Source organism: Gopherus evgoodei, chromosome 15, assembly GCF_007399415.2.
Source record: "Gopherus evgoodei ecotype Sinaloan lineage chromosome 15, rGopEvg1_v1.p, whole genome shotgun sequence".
NCBI classification, from domain to species: Eukaryota; Metazoa; Chordata; order Testudines; family Testudinidae; genus Gopherus; species Gopherus evgoodei.
In genome coordinates this window covers 13,657,336-13,680,473 of record NC_044336.1, presented here as the reverse complement: position 1 = coordinate 13,680,473, position 23,138 = coordinate 13,657,336, and the positions used below count along the sequence as shown (strand labels likewise).

The window sequence follows — 23,138 nt, the reverse complement described above, 5'->3', positions numbered from 1 at the left end:
ACTGCAGCGCTGTTGGGCGGCTTCAAGGGGGGTTCCGGGAACGCGAGAGCAAACCGGGAAAGGAGACCCGCTTCGCCGCGGTTTGCTCTCGCGTTCCCGGAGCCACCCAGCAAACCGCAGGGAAGGAGACCTGCTTGCTCGGGGTTCCGGGAACGAGAGAGCAAATCGGGAAAGGAGACCAGCTTCGCCGCGGTTTGCTCTCGCGTTCCCGGAGCCACCCAGCAAACCGCAGGGAAGGAGACCTGCTTGCTCGGGGTTCCGCGAACGAGAGAGCAAACCCGGGAAAGGAGACCAGCTTCGCCGCGGTTTGCTCTCGCGTTCCCGGAGCCACCCAGCAAACCGCAGGGAAGGAGACCTGCTTGCTCGGGGTTCCGGGAACGAGAGAGCAAATCGGGAAAGGAGACCAGCTTCGCCGCGGTTTGCTCTCGCGTTCCCGGAGCCACCCAGCAAACCGCAGGGAAGGAGACCTGCTTGCTCGGGGTTCCGCGAACGAGAGAGCAAACCCGGGAAAGGAGACCAGCTTCGCCGCGGTTTGCTCTCGCGTTCCCGGAGCCACCCAGCAAACCGCAGGGAAGGAGACCTGCTTGCTCGGGGCTCCGGGAACTAGAGAGCAAACCGGGAAAGGAGACCCGCTTCGCCGCGGTTTGCTCTCGCGTTCCCGGAGCCACCCAGCAAACCGCAGGGAAGGAGACCTGCTTGCTCGGGGTTCCGGGAACGAGAGAGCAAATCGGGGAAGGAGACCAGCTTCGCCGCGGTTTGCTCTCGCGTTCCCGGAGCCACCCAGCAAACCGCAGGGAAGGAGACCAGCTTGATTACCAGAGGCTTCCTCCTTCCACGGAGGTCAAGAAAAGCGCTGGTAAGTGTTTACATTGGATTACCAGCGCTGGATCACCAGCGCTGGATCCTCTACACCCGAGACAAAACGGGAGTACGGCCAGCGCTGCAAACAGGGAGTTGCAGCGCTGGTGATGCCCTGCAGATGTGTACGCCTTCAAAGTTGCAGCGCTGTAACTCCCTCACCAGCGCTGCAACTTTCTGATGTAGACAAGCCCTTAGACAGACAGATAAAAGGTGCCACGGGCAATGCTCCGATTGGAGGGTGACTCATATGTAAATCTGAAGTAACACCATTACCATCAGAGTCACTCCAGATGTACATCAGTGTAAATGAGACCACACCCTGGCCCAAGGTCACGAGGAGAAAGCTTGTGTTCTACTGTTTGGGATGAAAGGGCAAAGTAGCAACTCACTGGATTTGTCTGGTCTGTCTCCCCTCCTCGGGGATTGTGCGTGCTCTCTGGAGCCTGTGCTATAAACCCTGGCGCTGTTCACTGCAACGAAACCCACATTTGCATTTAAAGAGCAAGCTCAGCCTCTGTTCATTCTGAATGGTTCTGCCTCCGTGCCTGGGCGTATGTGCTGCTGGGAGGAAAGTTATCCCAGGGGCTGGGCCAGCCAGAGGTGTAAAAGGCAGCAGCGCAGGAGGCAGTCCACAGATGAATAGGCAAATGCGCCCGGCAGGAGAGAAGCAGTACACTCTAGATGCTGGACAGCACTTAGAGCCCAGTTCTGTGCCACACTCTGCATTGTACAAAGTGCTTCCAACATTCTGTAGTTGAAATTTGCAGTTTAGCCTCCGGGGGGAGCAACTGAGGCCAAGTCGGAGGTGCCCCATTTTCCCAGATGCTGCTCTATAAAACCTGAGCTGTACGAATATTAACTCTGCTATCACTCTGAGACGCAATCGACACACTGCAGCCACCCCTCTGAGCCTTTTCTAGCACCTTCCATCCTCAGCTCTCGAAGCATCTGCCAAGTGCTGATGGACCAAAACCTCTCCATGCCCCGGTGTGGTAGATAAATATCATCACCTCCAATGAACACAGAGCAAAGCAGAGGGGCAAAATAGGAGAAATGACTTGCCCAAGGTCACGCAATGAGTCAGTGGCAGAGCTGAGGCCAGAACCCAAGTCTCACTCCTTCTCCTCTGCTTTAATCACTAGACCACATTCCTGCCCTTCCTTCTAATAAAGCCATTTGGAAAAATAACTGCAAAGGCAGCAGTAAAGTCCACGTAACCCAGCCGACGTCAGGGACACGATGGACAGGATACAGAATGTTCCAGAACTCCTTTAGTTTGCCCAGCAGGTTAGCGATCTGCACAAGTGACTTGTGCGCGCTGGGAATTTGGAGGATGCAAGAGCAAAAGAAAAGTTTGGAAGAGACAAAAAGCTGGTGCCGTGAAGCGTTGGTTCCACCTTTAGCCCATCTCCACTCAGCTTTTAGTCGTCACAGGTTCGTACCTCCTGACAGCCAAGGGTTTTGCAGGACTGTCCTGCTCAGGGCCGCCCGGGGGGAGGGGAGGGGTGCAAGTGGGGCAATTTACCCCAGGCCCTGGGCCCTGCAGGGGCCCCCACAAGAATATAGTATTCTATAGTATTGCAACTTTTTTTTAATGGAAGCGGCCCCCGAAATTGCTTTGCCTCAGGCCCCCCGATTCCTCTGGGTGGCCCTGGTCCTGCTTAGACCCCCCCAGATTTCCGGCCTGGTGGGAGCAGAACATTTCCCATGCTAACCTTTCCACGTTCCATTTAAGCCGAGCGTCCAGTGACGCTCAGGGCAGCAGCTTCGCCAGGGCTTCCTCCTGGGCACGTGCAGCCCCTCCACACACATCCCCTTTGGCTGCAGGGGGAGTTGGAGCCACAATCCCCAGTGCAGCAGTAGCAAGGGCACAGGCAGCACTGGCCTCCCCACTGCCCACTCAGCACCCCCATCACGGCCTGCGCTGCTCCACCTTGCCACTGCCATGGGCAATCACCTCTTCTGCCCCCACTTGCAACTCCACTCTCACCTTTGCTTTCTCACAGATGTTTATCTTCTGGCCCAGATACACACTCCCCTAAGGAGCACCACAGGCAGGAGCAGAGAAGAGTCCATGAACTCACGTCAATGGTGCCACCTGATCACTCCCATTTCCCTCCTTCTCCTTTCCTTCCCTCCCACCCTCAGGCTTCATGCCCTCATTTTCTCTCCCTCGGGTGTTTTTAAGAAGTATTCAGCCGTAGCCCCCCTTCATCAGACGCTCCTAGCCGGACACCCCTTTCTGCACGATGCAGAATCCCCCCGTATGTTACTGCTCATGTGAATTCAAACCCACCCCTTGTGGTTGCTCGTCACCCTGGGAGGTCACCTGCAAGCCAATCTCCAATACGGCTGCTGCTTGGCCACGGAGCTACAGGGGAGATCCCAGTGCTCAGCACAGAGCCGCAGCTTGGAGACAGTTTCTCCTACATGGAACAAAATCACACTTGCCCCCCTTTCGGATTCCCACTCCCCCTCGTCAGCCATCTGAGGCTCTCTAAGCACTTCACGAACACCTAGCCTCCGTGCAGGGTGGGTACTGAACGCGCACGTCCCATGCAATCATTGCACTCCCACAGGATGGTGTCATGGGACTCCCGGGCCCCGAGCTGTTCATTTGCGCAGGGCAATGGCATAGGCACATTTTTGCACAATTCTCTCCTCCTCCTCGGGACTCTGGGCCCGAGGGAAAGCAGGAAGGGGATCAGAATTGAGAGATGCAGTGAGAGAAGGGCAAAGAGAAAGAACGACTGCAGTGTGTCCCAGCAAGGGAGGCAGGTCAGAGAGTGGCTGGTCTGTGGCCTTGCCTCTGTACTGGCTTTCCTGGGTCACTTCTCCCCACCAGGCCTGAACTCTGCGCTGCTGCACACTGGTTCCAGCCCTGGCAGTGGGAGAGGGATTAGCTCGGCTTAGCTCCTGCTGTCACCTCTAATGACCCTGCAGATCAGCTAGGAAGGTGAAAATCCAAGAGGTGAGCCATCTGTCCAATAACAGGAGTGGAGGTGGGGCTTCTCCACAGGACGCTGCCCTGTGGCACCACCATTCGTCCTCAGTGGCTTCACTATAATCATGCTTAGTCCTCTTGGTATGCCGGCTGACAGGTGGCTCTCAGCACACCATGCAGCTTCCCCTCGCCAACCAGGTGTAGATGGGATTCTGGGCACCCCTTATTCCTTCCATTCAGGGCCCACTCCCACTAGATCCCTTCCTCACAATCCCAAATCCCCTCCCAGCCAGCCCAGAGCCATGCACCTTGCTTCAACCCCGACACACGGGTAGGTGTAGAGCTCCCTCTGGAGGCGGTTTGGGACGTTACTGCTCAGCTGATGCAGGCACGTAACTGGTTAAGCCACTGGGATGCTGCAAGCTGGAGCAGGGTTCCCAGCCAGACCATGTGAACTCCCACCGCTGCAAATGGGGACTTACTTGACTAGACGCAGAGTGTCCTTGCGAATGTTGATTAAACTCCTGAGTGTCTTCACCGGCTCCTGTGGGGGTGGGGCGACGTAAGGAAACTAGGGTGAAAAGAGAGAACATTGAAACAGCTGATTTTTGTAGCACCAGGGCCGAGGTATCACGTAAGTCAAAATCATTCAACCTGCAGCAGGCCTGGATCCCATCCCTTAGTCAGGAGCAAGTGCATGTGCCAAGTCAGAGGCCACACAGACCTCATCTCTGCAACAGGACAGAGCCCCTTTCCCCGTATGGCCAATGCCAGCTTCAACAATCAGAATTCGTCCCCCCTCCTCCACCAGTCATGAGATCGGCTTAGACACCATGAGATTTGTACAAGAACAGTAACATGTGCTGGGGCTTTCTGTTTGCTTTTCGGTTGTTGAGACTTCCAGGGTCATATTTTCTAGTTTTCGCCCTAGCCACAAGGCCAAGACACCTGCTTTGTCACTTCTACCCAGAAGCTGAGATTCGCAGCAACCCCCTGGCTCCAGGGGACGGGGCCGTAAGAACAGCACCACCGAGCATGAGTCCGCTGACGAGATTGCCAGCACCAGCAGCACTCCTCCCTGCAGGCCAGAACGTCACACAGAAAGCTGTGCAGTCGCGGATGAACGGGACCCAGGACGACCCACTCTCTGACCCCAAGCAAAGCAGTGACCCAATACAACCCCAAAATGTCCCGGCACCGTGTTAGGTGGGATTACAACCCCCAGACTCCTCCCACCCTGTGCCAAGCAGGGATCCAATACTAGCTCCATGCCACCCAGCCTGTGCAAAGTGGGGACCCAATCAATTGCCATGGCTCCACTGATGTCAAGGGAACTAGAGTGAGTTACCCCAGCTGAGGATCTGGCCCAGGGAGTCCGATCCTGCCTAGCGCAGAGCACCCTCAATTCCCCCTGACTTCCTCGAGGATGGCAGGTGCTCAGTGCCTTGCAGGATCAGGGCCCTGGCTCAGTAACTCTTCCCCGGGACTGCTTTTCGGAGACGCGCAGGTTTCAAGGTAAGCACGACGCCCGGCCCAGGAATCGAGGTTCCCTGCTGGGAAAGGCAGAGCAGGTCAGAAGCCGAAGCCTGCGCCGGCAGTGTGAAGGGCTGTTGCTCAGGAAGAGATGGTGCACAGGGCTATTCCCCGCTGCACAGCACTGCCTATGGAGGAGCCTAGCAATGTCTCGTATGGGCCTAGGTCCCAGCCGTGTCTCTAGTCTGGCGCAGAGAAAGGATCCCATTTGTGCCCACGGTGAAGAACAGGGCACATCCTCGACTCACACCACTGCATGGGGAGCATACGAGGGGGAGGGATAGCTCAGTGGTTTGAGCATTGGCCTGCTAAACCCAGGTTTGTGAGTTCAATCCCTGAGGAGGCCATTTGGGGATTGGTCCTGTTTTGAGCAGGGGGTTGGACTAGATGATCACCTGAGGTCCCTTGCAACCCTGATAATCTATGAATCCTTATGCTGGTGGCTTCAGCAGCTGCCTTAGCCTCTTATGAAACAGACTGGGGCTTCCCAGGCCTGATCCTGAACACTGCCCTGTGTTCCCACTGAGCCTTTAGCACTGGGGACAGTGTCGTTTCCCCCCAGCCTGACACAGGGCTGGCACAGGACTTTCACCCTAAACATCCTCAGAGTCAGCCTGATACCAAGGGTGCTAACAACTGAGCTCCTGAGGCCCTTTTAGGGAGCAGCAACGGCGATGGGGAATTTGGGTGCACGAGTCCCCAGCATCCACACCTAGGGCCTCATCTGGAGAGGCGTTGAGCACCTGGAACTCCTGCGGAAGCCCTGGGTCCAGCTACTCTGAGGACAAAGTCCTGGGTATGGACCCCAGCAGGATCCAGCCTGCATCAGGTCATCCTCCAAGCGTCTGCAGCAGAACAGATAAGGCTGCTCATTTCCTGTGGCTGGACAGAGGGGGTAAGGTCCCTGTGGGCCAGACCTCTCCAAAACATCTGCTGCAGCAGCAGCAGCATATTGTGACACCCAGATCTGCGTGACAGCACTCAGACCCCCCGCTCTGCAAGGCCGAGCCTGGGCTTGTTTTTACAAATCGGGTTAATTTTTCCCCAAGCTCATGACAGTAAGTGACTGACAACACAGATCAGAGCAGGACAGAATGCACAGGGGCTGCATGCATGGTTCCGACACACTGCTCCGCCCACCTAGCGCTGATAGAGCCTGTCCCGCTCTGGGTGTCGGTACTAAGTTGTAGGGTGGCTTTGGTTAAAGTTTTTGATTGAAGCTACCAAATTCCTTGCAATGTACATGCATGTTCTCCTGTCTCACCAGCCCAGCCAGACCAGGAGGAGGGATGGCCTTTCCTCCAGGCAGCCTGCCTGGCCTGGGAGAACAGAACCCTGACCATCTGTGAGGTCCAGGAGAATAGAGGGGGAGAGAGACCTCTATCACCACTCAACCTGCCCTAAGACGTGCTCACCAACTGAGGGCTTCAAGGCTGCATTGCAACATCATCTTGTGGCTAGAAGTCAGTGGGTTACTCCAGATTGACATGGTTGTAACAGATCAGAATCCAGCCAGAGTTCTCTCTCCTGAAAGTGATATTAAGGGCTGACAATCCAATGCCACTGCACGTGTGGGTATCCGATAATGGCCTATTTGTCTTTGGACTGATTGGGAAATTTCTCCCAGCCAACAGGGTGACTGGAGCTCTCTGCTGAGAGGTATCGCTGAGGAGACACTGTGGCTCTATTCGGACACTTACAGAATTCCAGAAAAATCCCCCTTTGGGTTGAAATTTCTCTGGCTTGTTCTCTGCCCGATGTTGTGAAGGCCAAGACTATAACAGGGTTTAAAAAAAAGAACTAGGTAAGTTCATGGAGGATAGATCCATCAATGGCTATTAGCCAGGATGGGCAGGGATAGTGTCCCTAGCCTCTGTTTGCCAGAAGTGGGAATGGGTGTCAGGGGATGGATCACTTGATTACCTGTTCTGTTCAGTCCCTCTGGAGCACCTGGCATTGGCCACTGTCAGAAGACAGGACACTGGGCTAGATGGACATTGGTCTGACCCAGTATGGCCGTTCTTATGGGAATGGAATGCCTAGTGGCATTCCAGTCAGCAGGGGCGGCTCTAGACATTTTGCTGCCTGAAGCACGGCGACATGCCGTGGGGGGCGCTCTGCCGGTCGCCGGTCCCGCGGCTCCGGTGGACCTCCCGCAGGCGTGCCTTCGGAGGGTTCGCTGGTCCCGCGGCGCCACCGAAGCTGGTTATGGCTCCCGTGGAAACCGTGACATTGAGATTTGGCCGTAAGGTTCCATGAAATGGGCTGATTTCTGCCTTTGATTTCCAGCTCCTTTGGATGGGGAGATCAAGCACCTTTGAGATCCCCCAGCTCTCTTCCCCGCCAGCCCTTTGCTGGACTCTAATGTGTCCAGCATGCTAATGGTGGGTATTTTTAGACTGCTGATGCTGCAGAACACACTCTCCAATGAGGATCAGGGGGACACAGCTCAGTCTCTGCCTGGCTGCTATGGAATGAATACAAATCTGCCCATTTAACCAGCTGCACTCCCAAGATGGACAGGGAAAAACGGTGTTTTCGTGAGTTGCACTGAAAAGCACTGACAAAGTACTCTCCCACCTCAGGAGAGCATCTGACTCCGGAAGGGCCAGAGCCGCGGCATCCTGGAGTCACACAGGATCAATGCTGGGGGATGGCAGGCACCGTCAAGGTGACCTTGAGCGCACGAGCTGAGTGCTCAGGCTGGCTGCCGTTCACAGGGGCAGGGCAGAGCCTTTAGGTCTGAGATCACCAGGGAGCAGCCACTGGGGTGGAAAGGGCTCAGAGATGCTAGAGCTTTGGCAGCCGATTGCATTGCTCCTCAGGCAGCTCTGCCATGCATTCCCCTGTGAGGTCTGCTCCTCCTCACCCCCCTCGGGGCACACGCAAGCTGCAAAAGGTACAAGAGTTACATGAGGCCATTGCCCGGCCCCTCTGCAGGACTTGCTGGATGCAGAGTTGGGCACATGCTGTACCATCCTCTGGGTGGCCACCCACCCCTGCGCAGCCCAGCACAATCTTCCCACAGCTTCTCCTGCTCAGGCCAGCAAAGAAGTGTAATAAGAAAACAGATCAAGGGGGCAAAGCCGTGTAAGCTGCACCACTCTGGCACACAGTGAGGGCACCCTAGGAGTGTAATTTACACTCATTTAGTATCCTGTGGGGGAGCAAAGCCAGGCTTTGCCCATAGCAAGGGCAGCTGCCAGTTAGCAGCTCCTCCATGCATGGGCGAGCCATGCAGCTGTGACATTCCAATCTCATTTCCTAGGTGCTAACAGAGCCTGCGTTTGCTCTTTCGGTGTTTCCAATGTATCCTTTTCTCTCCAGCGAAGATAGATCTATGGCTGCAGACTCAGATATGCATCGAAACACCATAGACCAACGCTGGCGGGAGTCACAAACAGAATAGTTTGACTCAGGGATGCTCTTGGTGGTTTTGAAAGCATTGCAGACAGCTGCTCTGGGTTTATTTAAATTCCTGGCTTAAAAAAAAGAAATCTTTGAAAAAAACAGGGCCCATTCTGATCACATCTGTTGGCGTAAATCAGGTACAACTTCACAGTGAAACTGCGGTAAGAGAGAGCCGAATCAGCCCCCAGATAGTTCAAAGATTTGCACTGTTAGTTGCTCTCTCTCTGTGTGTCTCTCACACGCACACTGTCCTTTGTTCTAGAAGACAGACAATGCCGGCTCCCATACTGCGAGTGGCTTTTACAAAGCTTTGTTTGTTCCGACTGTGAGGCTGTTCAAAAGGAAACCGGAGACCACATGCCACATTCATCTTTCAGCTTCCATCAGCGACTGCACCACTAAACAGCAGGCAGGTACCTGCCGCAGACATGCATGGATGAAGCTGCCGAACATGCCAGCTGGGCCTGATGCTCCCTGCACCGCAACAGAAGTGCTCTATTCAGGGTACACGAACACTTGGGAAAACACACGTGGACAGAGTTGCCTTTCTTCTTCTTTGCTAATTGCTGCTCTATTGTGACAGAGCTCAGAGGCCCCCATAAGGGAGAAGTGCTGCATAATGCAGGGTATTGCACACACGAGAGAGAGTCCCTGCCCCAGAGAGCTTCCAGTTGGATTAGTTTAATTCTTCTCAAGAACCACTTACTGCCAGTTCCAAACAGCGAGTGCCAGACTGCGAACTCCAGTGAGACTTCTCCAAGTGTACATTTGTTGGCACCCAACTCTCAACGCAAGTCAGTCAGTGGGAATCGAGCAAAACTCCCAGAGAGCTGTGGGATCCCAAGCCCGAGAGCCGCAAAAGCTTTTCCTCTGCACAGACTCGCTATCACCCTGGGAATGTTTAAAGTTATGAACGGAATTAGCAGGGCACGATCTTCAAACGCCAACCCTGAGTAACACTCCTAGTGCATAGGCCATGGGCCCGCAGAAACTACAAACAGCCTCCTTATTTGAAACGTTTTAGTGCCACCGAGTGGTGAAACTGCACTGTTACCTTAAACCAGCCGCACAACAGCAGCAATTGGGCATGACGCCTTTTATAACTGGGACAGGGTAACTGGGCAGATCCAGCTATGCTGGAAGCAGGTGTAATTCCAGCTGAAGTCACCTTCCACCTTCTTCCACTTGGTTTAACTGACTAAAGGGCTCTGACCCTCTACAGCAAGTCCAAGAGGACAGAAGATTTCTGGTGTAGAATTTGATTGAAGCCATGAAGCTCTAATGGGGTGGCCGTAGAAGGGACATTAGACCTGTTTAGCAAACCTTGCTGGGATAGCAGGCTGCTGTTCCACATGAATGAAGAGCCAGGCTTGGCCGAAAACCCAATTCTTGCTTCATTTAATGGGACACGTTCAAGGCTGGGAGATGGCAAATCAGAACCAAAACAAACCTTCTCCCCCCGCAAAAAATGTTTTTCTGTTCAAAACCATTCCCTGCTAACAAAGGATCCATCATGCCCCGGGCATCCTCCAGAGCTGTAATCCAATGAAAGGGGAGTGGTGTATAAATGGAGGTCTCAGGTCCAGCTATGCTCCTTTCACCTCCTGGGTGGAGGGGTTCCAAATTTGGCCATGCAATCAAAGAATTATGGGGCTGGAATGGATCTTGGGAAGTCATCACCCCCTGTGCTATACCTAGTCCAACCCTGCCAGGTATTTGTCCAACCTGTTCTTAAAAGCCTCCAATGAGGGGGATTTCACAGCATCTCTTTGAAGCCTGTTCCAGAGCTTAACTTCCCTTAGAGTTAGATATTAGGAAAAACGTTCTAACCTAGACATCCCTTGCTGCAGATTAAACCCATGACTCTTTGTCCTATATTCAGCAGACATGGAGAACAATTGATCCCTGTCCTCTACATAACAGCCCTTAACATACTTGAAGGTTGTTATCAAGGTCCTCACCTCGCTCTTCTCTCCTCAAGATTAACCATGCCCAGTTTTTTTAAAAAACTTTTCCTCAGAGCTCAGGTTTTCTAAATCTTTTATCATTTCTGTTGCTCTTCTCTGGATTCTCTCCAATTTGTCCACATCTGTCCCAAAGCGTGGTGCCCAGAACTGGACAGAGGTCTCCAGCTGAGGCCTCACCAATGCCCAGGACAGCAGCACAATTGCAACACTCCGGTTAACACACCCTAGAATGATATTAGCCTATTTTTGCAACTGCATCACATTGTTCACTCATATTCAGTGTGATCCACTATAACCCCCGGATCCTTTTCAGCAGTGCTACCACCTAGCCACTCACTTCCCATTTTGTAATTGTGCATTTGATTTCTCCTTCCTACACACACTCTTTGTACTTATCTTTACTGAATTTCAACTTGTTGAATTCAGACCAATTCTCCAATTGGGCAAGGTCATTTTGAATTTTAATCCTGTCCTCCAAAATGCTTGCACCTTCTTATAGCTTGGTATCATCTGCAAATTTTATAAGCATACTCCCCACTCCATTATCCAAATCACAGATAAAGATACTGAATAGTAGCAGACCCAGGACTGACCCCTGTGGGATCCCACTAAATACACCCGCCCAGTTTGACAGCAAACTATTGATAACCACTCTTTGAAAAAACAACAAGAAGTCCTTGTGGCACCTTAGAGACTAACAAATTTATTTGGGCATAAGCTTTCATGGGCTAAAACCCACTTCATCAAATGCATGGAGTGGAAAATACAGTAGGCAGGTATAAATACATAGCACATGAAAAGATGGGAGTTGCCTTACTAAGTGAGGGGTCCAGTGCTAATGAACCAATTCAATTAAAGCAGAAGTGGCCTATTCTCAACAGTTGACAAGAAGGGGTGAATACCAAAGGGGGGTGGGGGGAAATACTTCTGTAGTGCTAACGAGGCCAATGCAATCAAGGTGGCCCATTTCTAACAGTTGACAAGAAGGTGTGAGTATCAGCAGAGGGAAATTAGTTTTTGTAGTGACCCATCCACTCCCAGTCTTTATTCAGGTCTAATTTGATTAAACCTGCACCAAAGAAGAACAGCCATAGAGGCATCATGAGAGAGAGCATGCTACAGCGACTCCAGGACAAGATGGCTTACACCAAAATCTGAAGGTGCAGTATACAAAAGTACTACAGTTTCACAGCCTATATAACTCCACAATCTCAATACCATCTGGGACTGCTTCTGGCCACACTTACAAAAGATCCTCACCAATGTAACATCAGTGATCTCCATGAGTTTCCCGATTGTCACCACAGTAACAAGGCAGGATCCAGTCCTTTAGTCTGTTGCATTAAATCAGCTCTGTGCTAATGCAGCTATGTTTAGACGCGGGGGTGATTGTTAGTATTAGAGAACTGTTTTCTGTTAGCCTGTTCTATTTTGCTGATCATAGGAAAGTGGAGACTTCAGATCTCCTCTGAGGTGATAAAGTGTCAGAACTCAGGCACTCCTGAGCACAGACAGTCCATGAGCCAATGAGACTGCAAGGCTCCCAGCCAATGACAAAGTCAGTAAACCTTCTTTTTTTTTTTTGGAATCTCAGATATCTTCACATTCCATCACCCCCACCCTCCCCACACACACAGCCTTAAGGAGGCAAAAGGTTGCTGAGTCATTAACTTCAAGGTAATGAGCTTTTTAATGAGTCATGAGAACTAAATGGAAACCCTGCAGTATTGCTAATTTCATCTGGAACAAAACGCTAGAGAAGAGAGAAATTTGTGCCGCATGATTGCTGCCCCTGACTTCTCGGCTATTAATATAAACATCTGTGGGCACCCTAGATGGAAAGAGCGCTCCGCAGTTAAATTAACAGTGATATTGGCCAGCTGTTTAATTCTCTCACGGCTCAGCTTCAAGGAAATCCTGAGAGCTGCGCCGAAGCCACACTACAGCTCAAGCACACTACGTGATCTCTCAAAGCAGCAGTGGGTGTCTAAAGCAACAGAAATCCATTTCACCCCATGTTAGAAGCAGCATTGTTTAGAGTGGTTAAGGCACAGGTCTGGGAAACAGGCGATTAGGTGTATCTAGACTAGAGAAGTGAACCACTGGTGAGTGAACCAATGGGACAGTACTGGTGCAGGTCAGTCTAGTATGGCCGAACTGGGCATGCTATTTCTAATGCAGTTTGTACTCTGCATCTATGCTAATGTTCTATGTACTACGGCCACACAGACCTCTGAGTAGCTATCCCACAATCAGGGCCGGCTCTAGCCATTTCACTGCCTCAAGCACAGAGGCACGCCGCGGGAGGCGCTCTGCCGCTCGCCGGTCCCGCGGCTCTGGTGGACCTCCCGCAGGCGTCCCTGCGGAGGGTCCGCTGGTCCCGCGGCTCCGGTGGACCTCACGCAGGCGTGCCTGTGCATGCTCTACCGGTAGCCGTGGGAGCAGAGGACCCTCCGCAGGGACGCCTGCATGCGGACCACCGGAGCCGCGAGACCAGTGGACCCTCTGCAGACACGCCTGCGGGAGGTCCACCGGAGCTGCCTGCCGCCCTCCCAGCAACCGAAAGAGCGCCCCCCGCGGCGTGCCGCCCCAAACACGCGCTTGGCGCACTGGTGCCTGGAGTCGGCCCTGCCCACAATTACCAGCATGGCTCCCAACATTCTGATTTTGATGACACTTCATGTTCTGACAGAAAACTGGTCTGCCTAAAATTTTCTGGCCAGCTCTAATAATGATCGATTTTTTTAACAGGCCGTGTGCAGTGTAAGCTAACAGCCACTGAACTAGCTACTGGGACTGTCAAGCATCGGATAGAAGCTGAACCAGACCCGGCTGGAAAGTAGTGGAGTTTCCTCCAGGAGATTTTGATCATTTGTCAACGTTTTCCCCAGAAAATCCTGGATTTTTCAGAGAAATATCAAAAACCAGAATATCAACATTTTCCAGAGAGCAGCCACTTGTCACTCAGAAAAATGTGTTCAGTCAAAAACCCAAGTTTCCATACCAAAAAAAAAACAAACAAAAAAAACCAAACCAATTTCAAGGAAGATTTTTGACAAGCCCTTATCAGAATCACTTGACTGTGTTTCACAGGCCCTATACTGCTAAGAGCTAATGAAAGAGATCCTTCAGCTCAAGCAGAAAGGGCCTGTCCTTTGGGAGTGGCACTGCCGTTTTACCCCTTGCATCACTATGAAGTTCCAAGTGGTCATGAGATGCAGCACAGGGCAACAGAGAATACCTGAATTACCAGGTATCAGAGGGATAGCCGTGTTAGTCGGGATCTGTAAAAAGCAACGAAGAGTCCTGTGGCACATTAAAGACTAACAGATGTATTGGAGCATGAGCTTTCATGGGTGAATACCCACTTTGTCAGATGCATGAGATGCGTCAGATGCATGAATTACCATGGATTTGTTACACAAAGCAATTTCTTTTTTCAAATGAGAGAGGGGACCTTTTCGATAAAGAGCATTTCTCCTTGCGCTCACCAATCTATTGGGGCTCGTGTCCTACCAGCAGGCAACTCTGGTTATTTAATCAGTTTGGTTATGTAGTATCATAATTAGTCAGCACATCGAAATAACAGAGCTGCAACTTTACAGACAAACATCAACGTTTGTAACATCTGAAAAGCCAACCCAGCACTAGACAAAGCTGTGTGAACTTTCAGAGTCTGGAAGAAGTTGTCAGTTTTACTCTGAGGACATGGTAGCTAAATACAGCCTTCTCGTAACAAGCACGTGGGTGATCAGGACGGGAAACAAGCACGTGATTGGGGTTGTACACTTGGTTTCAACGCCTTCATGAGCAGTCGTTGAGGAAACTCCTCTCTAGCCCTGGTTCAGGGTAGGCACTTCAGCAAAACCTGCCTGGTGCAACGTGATTATGGCCCATATCCTAGAGTAACTCCAATTGCTTTGAGTGGTCTGCATTCCCTACTTTGTACAGCATGCCTTTCGTAACAACCAATTCACCAACACCTGAGAGAGCCTGTTACATTTCTAATGCTGTCAAGACACCTTTCTAAACAAATAAGAGCTGCCACATCAGTCTGATATAGTTACTCAAATAATGCCAGGGCCTATTAGCTGTAGAATCAGACACAAGCCCCAGAATGCAGCTCTAAATCAAAAATCCTCCAACATACAGGCGTGTTTGGATCTGAGGAGCAGGTTAGCGCGTCTCTGGAGAGTCATCTTTCCTCCAGGTTGGTTGCTAATGCAGTTCCCTGGGCTGGTCTCAGCAGGGCCTTTGTCACACACAGTTTCTTTGCCCCTCAGAATCGTTAGTAATTAGCTTCACTAGCAGGGAAGCTTTTGACTGGAGGGGATATAGTAGCCTCCAAAATTCACAGGAGCTTCCTGCAGGAGCAGTCATGGCATTTAAGGGGCTGGTGAAACACCTTATAGAAGAAGAGCCTGTTCTTCAGAGACAATTGCTTGCATGAGCACACCTATTCTGTGCATCTCTCCCAATCTATTTTACTGCTGAGAATGTTTAACAGGGGTCAATGTCAATGCTTAACTACCCTCATTCCCTTCATTTCAGTGGGAATTGTGTATGCTCAGCCTCTCTCAGGACATGATACATGGAACATCTCCCTCAACCGGACAGCAGAAAAACTGCCCCACGATGAATGATTCCAGGCCACAGGGCTGGTTTCAGCCCCTCGCTTCATTGACTTGAAAGAGGCCCTGTATGCCTGCCGAGGTGTGCTGTGAACATGCCAACTCTGGAGGATGGGGTTGCATTCAAACATAGACACATACGGACACTGAGTTGGTAGCCATCAGAGATGGGCCCAACCAGGCTACAAAGTCTGGATCGATGTTCAGATTCTAAAGCTCCCCACACCAAATTCAGGGTTATTTAGAGCAGGAGATTTGGTTTTGACCTGTTGTACAAAGAGGGGACTGAGAAAATTTGGATCAGGATTTGGATTCTGGAAAAATCCACAGAGCTCGTGGGAGTTTGGAGCACCCCCAACCCCTGTCTTTCTGAGAATGTAGTAAAGGAGACTGGTGTGTGTTCTGTAGCTGGAAGGAGACAGCCTACTGAAATCCAGTCCCTGATACAAGCCCAGTTGGATTTGAACAGTGCAAATCTAAAATATCCTCCCAGAATCAGATCCAAAACAGGATAAAATCCATGCTGCATACACAGTACTGACAAAACACATGCACTGAAAAAACCTGAGATAGCTAAAAAAATTCATGACACTTTTTTAAAATAAAATGTGGGTCCTTTTTATTGCCATCTGGTTTCTGACTCATTAAGACATACCCACTTCATTGCACACCTTTCTCTGATGGCAAGAGGGCCAGACACTTTGGGTTTGTTTTTTTTTAAATGAAAGCTGAAATTCTCACATAAATCACCTGACTCCTGCAGCTGGACCTTTAAGAAAAGCACCAAATAGTTGGCAACACTGCAGAGTGGGCAAGCTTGGGAGTAAATATCCGCCTTCTTCATGCAAGAAATCCAGAGAGAATTCGAAAAGGGCAGAGTATGTAGCCATGGAAGTGGCCATCAGAGCTTCCATGTTCATTCCACACTGGGCCTGGGCCAGATATTTTAGGATAAGTGAAGTGACAGGAAAGGAGACAGCGCTTCTCACCTCCCTAACAAATGAGGCTTCTTGAGCTGGTGTCCATGTAACCCAGGAGCCTGGATCCATTCACACAGTCCAGGACTCCATGCCTTGAAACCATGTAGCGAAGGAGCCTGGAGAAGCTTTACGGTGCCATAAATTGCCAGTCTGCAGCCAAACTGGGTCCTGTACTGCTTCCAAGCACTGCTCTAAGCCCTGGGTAATCCCAGGGAGTGATTTTATATCAAAGGTAAGACTGTCCCTGCCTGAGTACAAAGGAGTCTTCGTTGACACCCCCGATCCCACCCCTACCCCACAGCTCCAGTCCCGCCACTATATGATTAATGCCCTGTTCTGAAGACACGTCTTCTTATATCTCGGAATAGCCAGGTCCCATGCACACAGAAAGGACAGTCTCTCTTGCAGCCCGGATGGCAGTCAGATCCTACGGAACGAGGAAGAAAAGTCCACTTGTCGAGACGCACAGAACCAGAAGCTGCTACAGCTCTGAAGTCAGTGGCGTTATTACTTCGACCTACACCTACGTAACAGCAGAATCTGGCCAGACAGACTTCAGTTACAGCTCAGCACCTACTTCTGTGCTGACGGACTGTAATAGTCCTTTCTGCCCTCCCCCAAACGGCCCATGTTTATTACACGCTACAGTCTGTTGCATGGACCAAGCACTGGAAATTGGTATTGATCTCCCATCCCAGCAAGAAGCATTCAGGGGCCTGCTGCACAAATTTGCCATGGGGATGTGGAAAAGCAGAAGGAAAGGGCTAAATTCACCCCTAGCAGGAAAGACCACGTCTTTGATTATGTACAAACAGCCACAGCCTTGCAAGGACACAGGTGGGGACGCAATGGCTAGAGACTTCTAGCATCCACAGACACCAGTGGGAATGGAGGGCACTCAGCACTTGTCAGGAGACACTCAGACCTATTACCCCCCTCATCCCCTGTCCTGATTTTTCATGTTTGCTGTCTGGTCACCCTACCTCCTCCTCACTCGAAACAAGTCTCCTTAATAACAAGAAACAGCATCTTTTGATCACCTGGCCAGAAATGTACCTAACTTGCCTTGTTAGAGGAAGACAACCACAGTAGCCCAGCGAGCCACCAAAAGGCAAATTCTGTAGTAGCCCAAGTGTAACAGGCTGGCAGACTGTCTGTCGACACAGCACAGCTGTGCACGGCTGGGTAATTACAGCAGAGAAGACATGGCAGTGCAGGCTGGAGCGCGGAGGACATTACGTACCCAGAGCCTGTGCTGGGCTGGTACTGCCCATGCTGCGCTGTCTTCACTTCTAGCCAGATTCAAGCTCACTCGGTCAGGCTAGTGCTTGCCCAGCTTTTGCTATGTAGACAGACCCTACCGCTCACGAGTCACGCTATTCAACTTAACAAAGAGCAAGTAAAGGGGTGACTTGAGTACAGTCCATAACACCTACATGAGAAACAAATATTTAATAAATGGGCTCTTCAATCCAGCAGAGACGGGTCTAAGACAAGTTGACACAAAGCACGTTCAGACGGGAAATGAGGCATAAATGTTTTAACAGTGAGAGTAATTAACCACTGGACCAATTTACCAAGGGTGGGGGTGGATTCTCCATCATTGACAATTTTTAAATCAAAACCAGATGTTTTGCTAAAAGACACGCTCCAGGAATTTGGGGGAAGTTCTCTGGCCTGTGCTGTACAGCTCAGCCTAGATGATCTCAGTGGTCCCTTCTGGCCTTAGAATTTTTGACTCTGCTTAGGGGAGCAATGCTCCTCTCCAGAGCCATCCTGATGTTGGTGCAGAGGGCCCTGCAAAGAATTACTGCTATCTAGCCAGGGACCTGGAATGCTGGCATCACTGTAACTTCCCAGAATCTCCAAGTCATGCATGGATTTTATTCTCACACCGCCCTGTGCGAGGACATGTTATTCCCATTTTACAGATGAAGAACTGAGGCACCAGCTGGATGAACTGACTCGTCAGAAGTTCCGCAGAGTGTCTCTGGCAGAGCCAGGGATCAAACACAGGTCTCTCAAATCCCAGTCCAGGCTCTATCCAACCTCTTCCCTGCTGAATCGTTCACTGATTAATCTTGTTAACTGCAGTCAGGACACGAGAGAGTTAGAATCTCTCTCTAGGTAGGAGCTAAGGTTTTGGACAGAGAGGCCATTCATGGAAAAAACTACGATCAGTCAACCTTGCAAGGAAAACTTAGGCTGAGTTTTGTCTAGTGGTGTTAGATGAGTTACCAAAAAAGGCAAACTCCTAGAAATGGGGGAGAATTGGACCATATACAGAGTGGGCATATTCTGTTCAGAGGAGGGTGCTTAGTTCAAGACTACCTGATCTGCAGATAGAACAGTGATCTGCAGGATTTTGTGCAGTGGATTCAAAGTGGATGGCCATGAGATAAGACCCAGCAAACATTAAAAATCCCTGGGAAGAGCTGCTCATATTGCCACGCAGAAAACCTGGGTACAGAGACAGGTGACAACTTGCCACACCACACACAGCTGGAAGGACAAAGCTTAGATGGTTAGCGCTGCTGATGGGACCCATGCAGAGCCATTGAGAAGAGAAAGCCGACCACCTGAAACCCGCAGCGCCGAGGCAAAACGCTGCAACAAGCGAGGCGCTGACAAATGACACCAAGTGGACTTTTTTTTGTAGGTGAGTGAGCAATTATCTGTGCCGAATTTCGTGCTGACAAAAATGGTCTGATCAGCAAGTACATAAACAGAGGGCATGTGTGAACACAAATGGTAAAGCAATGTCTGGTGCATGGCAGCCGGCCCAGGATTTTCTTTACATCTTCAATGCAGAGAGAAAGCGAGAGCTGCATTCTCCAAGTGATGAAGCACATTTCCAGTCTCCATTAGCTTCCGTCTCCGGTCAAGGCGTCATCGTGCGCTATTGGGCCAGTGCAGCCAGGCACAGTACACATCACAAAAAGGAGAAAACAAGACCCAATGTCACATACAGAATTGGAGCGAGAGAAAGCTGCTGTGATGTTGTTTTCTAGCATTGGCATGTTTCCACTGCAACTGAAGATGAGAATGCAGCATGTGTAGACATACCCAAGTTGACTCGAATCACAATAGCTGTGAGTATGATGGGATGTACAAGCCCTTGTGCATGGGCTCTACAAGGGATCCTGGGTATATATATTTGAGTAGCTAGCCCGTGCTGCCACAGCTTCATTGCTGTCATTCAAGCCAACTAGATCACAGCTAGATCAGGTGTGTCTACACATGCCACAGTCACACCTCTGATTGCAGCGTACACATACCGTTGCATACATTGGGAACATGCAGAATAGACAGAGCCGTGATAAAGAATTAAAGTCCCATCTCAACAGAGCTGGGCCTGAGCCACAAAATTCAGCTCTGGGTGTGAAATCTCTGTGATTTCAGGGGTGTTCAGGTCAACCCATTGTAGGAGACAGGTGCCAGCAAAGTTCAGATCTGGAGCGGGCTTTGGTTTGGGTCCATCTCTGCAAGTTATATTGTTCTCTCCTATGTATTGTGAGACAGTCGTCATTCTCCCAGCTGAAGGGCTAATGCTAAAGAGAACTAGACAGTGATTTGTCCAGCAACTGTGAGTTTCAAAGGCATTCTTCAGAATGGGAAGGATGCTAGCACTTTGGAGTGGATGAAATGAGGAAGTTTTGTGGACGAGTTGCTTTGCGAAAGTGTTCGCAGTTTCACACTCAGAACAGCTGGACTTTTCATGAAATTTTACACCCTACATTTGCATGTCAAACATTTGCATCTTTCAAAGGGTTTTTTAAATTACTATTTTCAAAGCCACTTCTGCGAACAGGAGTACAACTTCATTCAAAGCTTTGCCTATTTTTGTTTTATTTTTTGGTCCCAGAAATAGCCTCCCGAAACAGGCGACCGTCAAAGAAAAATCCTACAAAACCTTCAATAAATGTTTTGCGTGTGCAAAAATAGACTCGTTTCTGATTCTGCAATGAAACGTAGAGACACACACATATTCTGACTGGTCTCAGTTTTACTGCAAAAAGGTTGCACATCTCCATTAACAATATACTTCCTATTTTGCACACGTGATCTCTGCCTCCTTAAATTTCCAGTTCGGCGCTTTCTTAGACTATAGTTAATTACAGAAAGACCTCATCCACTGACCTCAACTTTCTTATCACCCTAATGGTGAATGACAAGACTAGCAAAGCACCAACTACATGGGGTCAGATCAGGGCCGGCACAAGCCATTAGGCGACCACGCTAACATTTGGGGGGCGGCGACCGCACCTTCCGCTGCCTCTGTCGGGGGCAGCATTTCGGGGGCGGGACCTTCCGCCGCCTTTTTCGGGGGCAGCATTTAGGGGGTGGGACCTTCCGCTGCCTCTGTCGGGGGCAGCATTTCAGGGGCGGGACCTTCCGCCACCTCTGTCGGGGGCAGCATTTCGGGGGCAGGACCTTCCGCCGCCTAGGGCAGCAAAAAAGCTGGCTGCGCTCCTGGGTCAGATTGGCAAAGACCTTGTGGTGTTTTGCCTTCCTCTGCAGCATGGGAAATGGGTCACTTGCAGGTTTAAATAAAGTAAATGGTGGATTCTCTGTACCTTGACGTCTTTAAATCAAGATTTGAGGACGTCAGTAACTCAGCCAGAGGCTATGGGCCTATTACAGGAGTGAGTGGGTGAGGTTCTGTGACCTGCGATTTCCAGGGGGTCAGATTAGATCAGTGGTTCTCAACCTATTTACAAGTGTGGGCTGCATCCACACAATATATATACAGGCGAGTCTCATCTTACACGCCTTTAACATGCGCAAATTCAGCTTTGAGCAGTCGGCAAAAAAAAAAAAGAGAGAGAAAAACAACAATTTAAATACTGTACCTGTAGGGTGGGTGATTCCACCCGTCATTACACTCAATGTAATTTTGACTATATGCAATTTTCGCTTTACACGCTGACAGCAGAACATAACCCCAGCGTAAAATGTGACACCCTCAGGCAGTACAGGCGAGTCTCATGGGCTGCAGCTGTGTGCTGATTGGGCCACGGGTTGAGAACCACCGGACTAGACAATCATGATGGTCCTTTCTTGCCTTAAAGTCTCAGCAGGCTGCCAATAAGGCTCCTCCTTCCCTATCCACCTCTCTCTCTGGCTCATGGGCCAGGTTGAGCCCTGTAGAGCCCCACAGAGGGGCAATAAGGATGGCAGCAGAGAGCCCACTGAGCTTGTCACCTTTTCCCACCCAACCCCTTGGGCCAACATCAACCTTGACAAGTCTTCTAGCTTCAAAGGGTTCATCTGGTCGACAGCGTGGTGGTGGCTGGGTCTGTGTACATATCCACACCTGGCTTCCCACCACCGATGTCTCCCCCTCCTGGCCCTACAGTAAAGTCTATAGGGCCACAGTCAAAGCTGATGTCTCCAGGCAGTGCACAAGGTCGGCATTTGTTATGGCCCTGGGTATCTCTCCAAGAACGCCAAGTACGTTCACATACCATTTGAAGAGCAACTATTGTCCCCCAATTTTCTCCCCTGACATTGGTTTGTCCCCACTAACATCCGACCTAGAGATTCTTCTGTGCCCTCCTCCCACTGTAGGCCAGCGTGACAACTCACTTTTGGTTTACTCCTCTGTAAAGCACACAACAACCCTTCCCCGCCCCGCAACACTGCCCACAATGAATGTCACCCAAGTCCGGCAGGCTCCCAACAGTGGCTGACATTTAACACTCTGCTGCGCTCACCAGCAACGCAGCAAACTCCAGCTTCTGAGAAGATCCCAGACACTTCATGGCTGTTTTTTAAATAAATAAATCCAGACACACAGAATCAAAGGGGGGAGCAAAAGCTTGTCTAGACTATTCTGTAACAAGTTGCCAGGCTTCTTTGTTAGCCTCCTTCCTGCTTCCATGTTAGGGATGAGCTATTTATCTTGCCAATCTTGGAAAGAGTTCATGAGCGTCCAACAGATACTGCTTCACACCTTGGCTTCTGCTGGCCCAAACCTGAATCCTAAATCCAATTCGCATAGGTCAGGATTTAGGTATCAGCCACATTTGCCACAGTGCTGCCAGGACACCGGTGGGGAGGTGATGTCTGGATTTCTACTGTAAGCCGGTCCAGGGCAGGCATTTGTAAAGCCTTAAGGGGAAGGCAGCAGGAATGCACCCCGCACCTGGCTTTCTTGGGTGGCGTGGAGCACATTCAATGGCAAAATGGCAGGGCTGCTCCATGATGGTCGGTAATATCATTGGGCGCACGCCATCGTAGTGAACCGAACAAGCAACAGTCCTTGTGGTCATTGGATGGACTGCGGGTTTCATGGACAAAGGAACTCAGCGATGCCGCCCCCCCCCCCATTCATTTCAGGATCCAGTTCAAAACCACCCTCCCTGTTTTTAAAACCCTTGTTCAGTCCTAGCTGTCTCAGGAGTATCCTCGCCCTAACCTCCACGGGCCACCTCAATTACCGACGCCCCGGGGAAATATTATTGACCTCATGGTGCAGATGGGGGATTAAATGACTTGCCCAAGGTCACACTGCAAGTTCGTGGCGGAGACACAGAATCAAACCCAGGTCTCCAAAACCCACCCACGAGGCCCGCCTCTCACGTCTCGCTTCTCTCCCAGTCCCACCACCCAATCTCGCCATGCTCTGGGTCCGCCTACACAGCAAACGCTGAGCATAGGCTAGCCTGTCGGAGCTATGAATCCAGCTAGCGCAGGTAACAGCAGCAACAAAGACAGCTCAGCACAGGCAGTACAAGCCCAGCACAGACCTGGGTACGTACTTGGCTTGCCAGCCTATTCTTAAGCTCATGCTGTGATGGTTGAGTTG

The 23,138-nt window shown here is 50.8% G+C and overlaps 1 protein-coding gene across 5 annotated transcripts in view; it reads right to left on the bottom strand.

Moving 5' to 3' along the window:
- Positions 1-23,138, bottom strand: part of RNF157 (ring finger protein 157) — an 82,381-nt gene that overhangs the window by 36,554 nt on the left and 22,689 nt on the right. For all 5 annotated transcript variants that reach the window (XM_030534898.1, XM_030534899.1, XM_030534901.1 and 2 more), the window contains exon 3: positions 4,288-4,376. In XM_030534898.1, the coding sequence (XP_030390758.1) occupies positions 4,288-4,376 (89 nt within the window). The remainder of the gene's footprint in view (positions 1-4,287; positions 4,377-23,138) is intronic.